This window comes from Cynara cardunculus, assembly GCF_001531365.2.
Source record: "Cynara cardunculus var. scolymus isolate 2C chromosome LG 2, CcrdV1, whole genome shotgun sequence".
NCBI classification, from domain to species: Eukaryota; Viridiplantae; Streptophyta; class Magnoliopsida; order Asterales; family Asteraceae; genus Cynara; species Cynara cardunculus.
Window position 1 is genome coordinate 13,076,461 of NC_037529.1, and position 7,646 is coordinate 13,084,106.

Here is a 7,646-nt window from a genome sequence, read left to right on the forward strand (position 1 = left end):
TTGTGTTTGAATCAATTGACGTATTTCAATTAAATTTTTGAATATGTTAGAAATAATTTGATGTTTTTATAAATTCAACAGTATAACATTTTTTAAGGATAAAATAGACAATTATACATATTCAGACGTTTGTTAGTTTACAAAAACAAACTATTGATTCAGATTTAAGACGTTTGTCAATTTACAAAAACAAACAGTCTTACTGATTCAGACTTAAGACGTTTAACAGTTTACAAAAACAAACAGTCTTATTGATTCAGATTTCAAACTTCAGCATCACCTCTTATCTATGAAATGAAATTAGACTTCAAACTTCATACCTTTTAAAAAATAAACGTTTCCTTAGTAAATCCCACGCAAGTAAGGTCTAGAGATAGGTTTAAACCTTTCCTCTAAAGTGGTAGAGAAGATGTTTTTTTGAAAATGAGACATGTAAAACAAAAAAAATTAGAAGTAACGAAAGAAATGGGTTGGTCATAACAATTGCATCAAAAACATGTATTATCTTCCAAAAGAAGCACATAAAACTTAAAACAAACATTTAATGGATACAACTAATGAATCAAATGCAAGCCCAAATGATAATGTGACCGTCCATTATAACAAATCCGGTCGGTATATTGTATCATATCAATAATATGACATCATATAACGACCGTATTCAATATCTTCTAGAATACAGATCAAAGCATAAACGAAAACCTATTTGCAGTAGCAAAAATGTTCAATGCATGTTCATTTCTGTACAAAACTAACAGTACAACATATTCATCTAATGCTACCCTAAAATTTTCAAACTAGGCCTACCTAACAATAAAACATCACCTTCTTTACCTTCTCTTTCAATGCCGGAAGGGGACGAACACCTGCACCTTTAACCATGCACATGCTGTGCACGGATCCGTTGTCATGGTGAACTTCAGGTTCCATATAGAATCGTGCTCGGTATGCAGCCAGATGAGCGTAATATGCAGGTGGGACTGCAACACGATAAATAATTTCTTAGATTTTAGGCACTCATCATTTCTGTGGGCATAGATCTGGTTACAAAATCACAGAACCAGTTCTTGGTTCAGTCCAGTTCAAAACACGTTACCGGAAATAAACCAACTTCGTATTTTTTTCAACTTTATACAAGATGGTAACGGGTTTTGAAGCCAACTGAAGATAGAACCTGTTTCTGTTCTACATTCTTACAAGTCCAGTTTTGGTTTGATCTGGTTCAGGACCATTGTACAGTCCTATTTATTTTGTGTTTCTCTGATCATTGCTAAGTGACTTTTCTTAATTTATCTTTTGTTCCAAAAAATAAGGGAATAACACAAAACTTGATGGTAAAAGTAAAAGGTTTACCGACAGAAACGGATCGTGTGCACCTAGCATAGCTGCAACAAAAGTATCTTGGTTAATATATCATCACAAGGAGACATGAGTGATTAACAAGAGTCTGAAGCAAGTGTCTTACGTGTAGCAGAGATTATTCGTTAGAGACTGAATTTCATCAGCCGTGAAACTGTTCTCATCCCATAGAACATGATAATGAGCCGGCCTGCTAGTTCCCTGAAAGATATATATAACAGATTTGACATTGTAAAATCAACAGAAGATAACAAGTTCCATCTGGTGTTCGAATTGAATGAGATGGCGTAGTTTCATACTTGAATTCCAGCATGACTGCAAAGATAGAAGTCAAACTCAACTGGATGACAAATCTTTGTGTCCACCACCGTACCTACAGTTTACCAAATCCAACATTTTCAGCCTAACGGAACAAGTTCGTAACGAAGTCTAGGGTTCTTTTCATTTAACTACATTTTTATTTTGTCAAATGTGATATGGTGCGAGAGAAACGAGATGAGAACCACAAAATGGAAAATGATGTAAACAAGTAACATTTTAGTTTGTAGTTGAATGCTTAAGAAAAGAGTAAATTTTTTAACAATGTACCTGGCTTTTTTATTGCAAACCATCTTTGTGCTAATGCATAAAGAACCTTGTAGTTTTCTAGAAGTAGCTAATTTAAATGACTTATGGAATCATACTTGGCACTTTTGTGCAAAATTGTTTATTCATGCAAAGTTCAGTGTTTCCTAGCATTTTCACAAGGACAACTGCTTGTTTTGCAACAGAAAGTGAAGAACGATAAAGAAAAATATACCGGGTAATATGTTGCCACTCTTGTCGGTGCTTTTTCTATCATTGTGGTTGCTTGGAAAGAGCCGTGTGTGATGGCGTTTTTGGACAACGATGAATGTCACTGGAGGCTGGTAATTAGGTTCTAGAGAAGCACAGGCCTAGAGATGTCGAACGGTATATATAATTAATAAGCACCAGAAAACAAATGGTTTGAAGCAACAGATACCGTGTTTAAAGAATCAACCAACCTTACGAATTGCATCAAGTTCATAGAGTAGGACCTGATAGAACTGCCCATCACTTACACCATCCCTGCAAATAGGAATATACCAAAAAAAGTGAGTATACCTACCGATCTATTTTTTGGCGATCCACCACTCAAACCTATATAAATGGTCTTCATGTACCTATAGAAAATGATCCTCAGTGGTTTTTTCCCTGTTGCCTTCTCAAAAGATAGCAAAAGCTCTCTGCAGTTTTACCGCTCAAGTTATTAGACCAACTAATCCATTAAGGCTAGCTCATAAAAAACAACCTTGTTTTTTATCACATGACGTTCGCATATGCACCTGATCATGCCTCCGTTAACTTTTCCACGTTGGGGATCTTGCCAAGTTTTATACAAGTCCTGAATAAGTTCTTGCCTGTGAGGTTGAGCACTCACAAGCCCGGCATACTTTGTAACTTCTGGCCAGTCTTGCGAGGCAACAACCTTTTTTAATTAAAAACAGACGTAAGTATACAAGCTCAAATGTAAAGCAAATAAACTGTATGTCAAGGTTTTGTTGTTGTTACCGCGGCAATTGATGGATTACTATCCTCTCCAGACTCTGGATGAGTTACATCGGCTCCAAAAATTATTGTTGGGATATCACTAACCAGAGGGACCTTCCATCTTAAGGCATCCAATAGCACAGTATTCCTTCCTCCCATCTGGGGTAGGACAATGATGTAAAAGTACAACGAAAGAATGTTGTAAGAAAACCAAAATGAATAATAGAATATTGTTCACGAGTTTTTCATAAAATGTCTTACCTTGACATTAATTTTGAGCGAGACGTTTGACAGATACTGTTTGCTGATCTTTAGAACATATTTCGTAAGACAGCATTGTGAAATTAACCCCAGATCCGTTTCACATATCCTTTTCACATCCCCTGAAATTGGAGCAACTTAGCGCTGCAAGCAAAACCATGTTCGGAAATAAGCAAATGAAAGCTACATACCATACAAACTGCCATTGTTGTCAGGGAGGATTGCAATAAGCAATTCCAGCTCTTTTCCTCCGCATTTATTTACAGTGGTCGTATAGACATGCTTCAGAGCCTTCTTTACCTGATCTGGTCTTGCTGAGTATACTGGAACAACGCTATCACATTTGAATTCCTGAAATCTCCAACGATATATTATACAAAATTATCTTTTGAATGTTTCAGCAAACAATTAATCTATGAAAGCTAACGGTTTAGTTATTCTAACCATGCCAGATTCTTGGCACATTTGGACCAACTGATGACAAAAACTTTGAGCTGCGCTATCTGGGACAGTTCGTGAGAAGTTGATACAAGCCCAGTAGTTAACAACGCTTCCGTTTATCACTTTCTGTGTCATGAAAATAGTAGAGTATCATGAGCAATTGCATACAATTGCCAAGACGACAGCTAATAAAGGCAGTGCATTACCTTATCTTTCATGTTCCATTGGCCAAGTTGAGGTAAAACTTCTTTCTGTTTTCCACTATCATGGTACTTCAACTGTTGATTATAAGATCAAAGGTGAACCCAGCAAGAGACTTCATCAAATTCTGAACCAAGAATAGTAAACAAGACGTACCCATGGGGCAGGAAGAACTCGGGCATCAACTGATGTAAGTCTGTCATCAATACTGATGCCAAATTCCTTTGCATAGGGATCTTCTTTAAAGCTACTTTGGTGCATTGTCTGAACAAATACCAATTTACTCCCATTTTAGGATACAGGAATAAGCTCTTAAGAAAAAAACCAGTGATTGAACTAAAAGGGGGAGATCTCTGAGTGCTCAAACCTGTAGTATTTCCTTTTCCTGTTCCTTGGGCCTCTGGCATGAAAATTTTAGCAAAGAAGTAATCTGCTTATTGTTCAGTCCCTTTGTGCGCCTTTGTCCCTCAACAATCTTGCAAGCCTATATAATGTGCAAAGACACCAAAGAATGATAAACCACACATGTCGAATACAGATCAAGTTGGGAGAAATACCTCCATGGGCATGTAATTCACTTTTTTCTGATTTCCCACTTGAAGGCAAGGCAGGTGGGCATGCTGTATCGTAAATCCATACACCTCACGGAAATAGTCAACCACTGATTTCATGTTCCTTTCCTCATCAACCGGAAACCTGGGAGAAGACAAAACAGGATGGATATCAAAATGAGGAAAGGGATTGATAACGGGCCTGCAGGAAACGGAGCTATGGAGAAATTCAAGCAACTCACATTAGCTCCCTTGTTGGTTGTGATGTCACCCCTGAGATGCGATATTTCCTTCGCACATTTCCTCTGTGTGTAACTTCAACTTTGACACCTCTAAGAGCTTTTTTTATCTGCTCAGTGACATAACTATTTGCTATATATTACTGATTTATATAGCTTTCAATCTTATTAAAAAGAAATGGTATATGCTTATTTATGTTTCTGTATGCTATGGTGATACTATATCATACACACGTCCACATTTATACATGATTTAGCCCATACAGGTAACCCCCAGCATGTCAAACCTTCAAAGAACCAAAATCAAACAGAAAGATGATTTAGAACCTTATGTCTGATATTCACAACTATACCTTTATTCTATCTGCATCAGAAATTTGCTTTGTATACACTTGTTTTCCCAAAATTTCAGCTACAAATTCGATGACGGGGAGTGGTTCTATAAATGTTGTTGCCAATGTGTCTGTGGAAAGGAATAGGCAAAATATAATGGTGTAATGAGAATAGCAGGATGAAAAAAGAATTGCTCTAGATCAAAAGCTTAATATCATACCAATATTTAGTGATAATCCCATCTGGGTGGGTTTTATACTCTGGTAGAAGCCTCGCCATGATTGTAGTCCGCAACCTATTGGCTTCGGATTGGTAATGTTTGGAGAATAGAAAAATCTCCCAACAGATATATACCTATTTACACATTAAGTTGTATAAGGCAATAACGTAAATGGAGGAGAATTCAGACAAGATAAATCACGTAAAAACATACCGTTGAGCTGTAAGCTCCTTCAAGACTAGATCAACTATCTTAAGGGCCTCTAGAGGAGTGTCAACTTGTTTTCCAGAGAGAAGCTCGTGCAATTGACACATACTAGCATGAGCAGCAAACTCAATAGTCACTTTAAATTGCCTTTCCCTGAAATTGTGCAACATAAATTTAAATAAATATCACAATGTCCTCTATCTGATCTTTTGACTGTCATAACAATTTAGTGGTCAAAGACTCTCATATACCATAGGGAACCTCGTCCAGAGACCAAATACCAATAGATTCATAAGCTACTGACGTAAAAAGAAACATATAAGAACTCAGAATCTAACCTGGCAAGCATGGTAAGGGGATAATTGGTTAACGTTCACCACGTGTTACTTACCTCACCGGGAGAGCATGGTAATGATCTAGAAGCTTACCCGGTAAGAGACATAGCAAGAACTCAGAATCTAACCTGTTAAAGTGAGTGAAAACACTCTTACCCGGTTAGTGCTTACCGGGTGAGTGAAAAAACTTTTAACCGGTTGAGACACCTACCAATTCATTTTGATGGTCTAGAAATATTACCAGATAAGGTGAGGGTGGTGACTCTCGTCAATAAGCCTTACCCCGTAAACATTTGTAAACTACCGTTAAGATTCCAATACTTTTTAGCTTTTTCAGAATTTATTACAGGAAACACTGAAAAGGATATTCAAAAATCAAACATGAGCAATGAACACAGTGGTCACTGGGATCTCCTCTCCGTGAAGTATTGCAATATATTTTAATTAAATCACACAATTATAAATAGTTTCCTTCCCTATGTGTAATCCTTTGACCATGATAGAATTTAGTAGTCAAAGACTCCTATTTTACATAGGAAACCTCATAATCATAGAGAGAGCAACTGATGGAAAACGCGCAAATATGAGCATATTCAACTATTTTTATGGCTTCCGGTACATTTTATGTTGAAAGGGGTTCAAAGATCGGGCATGAGCACATGTAGGGCAAAAGGCAACAGAAATTTGGTGATCAAGGAATCACATACTTTGTAATACCAATCCAGTCCAAGTCGTCTACTAATGTAACTGTGAATCCTTTTGATGTAAAGGGAAGTCTCCCAGCTGTATAAAGCGCTCTTCTTCCATCATAAACAGGGAGCTTCATCCCCAAATCTGTGTTTCTATGAACTTTCACTAACTGAGTCATAATTGCCTTGTTCAATTTGGTGGAGTTCACTTCCGGAATCACCTTAACCTGCTCCGATAAGAAAATACTTCAAATTACAAAAACAAAATGTATATATATATGTGTGTATATACATATATATATATATATATATATATACCTGTGAACTAATTTTTCAGTTTTTCTAATCCAAAAAATTGACGTAGGTCAGACAAGTATCTGTGAACTAATTTTTCAGTTTTTCTAATCCAAAAAATATTGAAAACTTACACTGTATTGGGTTAACTCCATATCAGCCAACTCAGCTAGAAAGTGGTTTGCTTTTACCACACATTTGGTACCCAGTTGACCATAACCAGGCCTGCGAGGGAACATGAGCCTTTTCTCGGAAGACGAAGATAACCCACATAAAATCTCTTCTTTTGAATCCTCTAACATTAATGGTGTCCTCTCCAAAAAATTTCCTTTCCCTTTTCTCCTCCCCTGCCTCCGCTTTCCCACACTCTTATCTGTTGTTTCTTCAACACTAAAGTCCTTTTGATTATTCGTTGATCCTCCCCTTGTAATTCTCTTGGAGATCACATGCTTTTGCTCAGGGTCTCTAATCTGCTTCAACTGAGGCATGATTCTTCACCTGAATTTGTTCAGACAACAGATTTGAACAATAAATCAAGACAAAGAAAAACTAAAGACTGTTTGTTAGAACATATATTGAGGCTTCTCCATTTCAAGTCTCACCCCTTTCACTAAGGGGTGCAGGGTGAACACAAAGGTGATTAACATAAAAACAAAAAAGAATTCAGAGATAAGCGTTTAGAAGGTGATGGAACGGCGGATTTCACGTGTACTTTCGAGAATATAGTGGGTTAAGAAACGCTAAGGATGGAAACCCCAAGAAACAGAGTCCAAAAAGGAAAGAGAAAAAGAGATTGATTTACATATGAAAATCTCTAGTGATAAGATGTATATGTGTGTGTATGCATAGTTCGTCACAGTCACTGTTATTCTCTGGAATTGTTTGGGCAAACACAGAAAAAGACATGCAAACATGCAGAGATGGCAAACAGCAAAAGCTGAACAAAAACATTTACTTTCATTTAA

At 36.9% G+C, this 7,646-nt stretch overlaps 1 protein-coding gene across 2 annotated transcripts; it reads right to left on the bottom strand.

Annotated features, from left to right (window-relative positions):
- Positions 1–691: 691 nt before the first annotated feature.
- Positions 692–7,362, bottom strand: LOC112506491 (protein argonaute PNH1-like). Of its 2 annotated transcripts, none has more exons than XM_025110582.1 (22): positions 6,816–7,362; positions 6,406–6,614; positions 5,370–5,516; positions 5,157–5,290; positions 4,957–5,066; positions 4,607–4,713; positions 4,371–4,509; positions 4,181–4,297; positions 3,970–4,077; positions 3,819–3,890; positions 3,616–3,738; positions 3,363–3,522; positions 3,172–3,293; positions 2,932–3,069; positions 2,706–2,848; positions 2,544–2,606; positions 2,385–2,448; positions 2,159–2,294; positions 1,659–1,732; positions 1,466–1,560; positions 1,354–1,385; positions 692–980 (listed from the first exon to the last, which is right to left on the bottom strand). In XM_025110582.1, the coding sequence occupies exons 1-22, from the start codon at positions 7,167–7,169 to the stop codon at positions 808–810; spliced, it is 2,820 nt and encodes a 939-aa protein (XP_024966350.1). In that variant the 5' UTR covers positions 7,170–7,362; the 3' UTR covers positions 692–807. The 2 variants fall into 2 exon arrangements, with proteins under 2 accessions (XP_024966350.1, XP_024966349.1); XM_025110581.1 differs by having other exon boundaries at positions 6,406–6,617.
- Between the last annotated feature and the right edge of the window lie 284 nt (positions 7,363–7,646).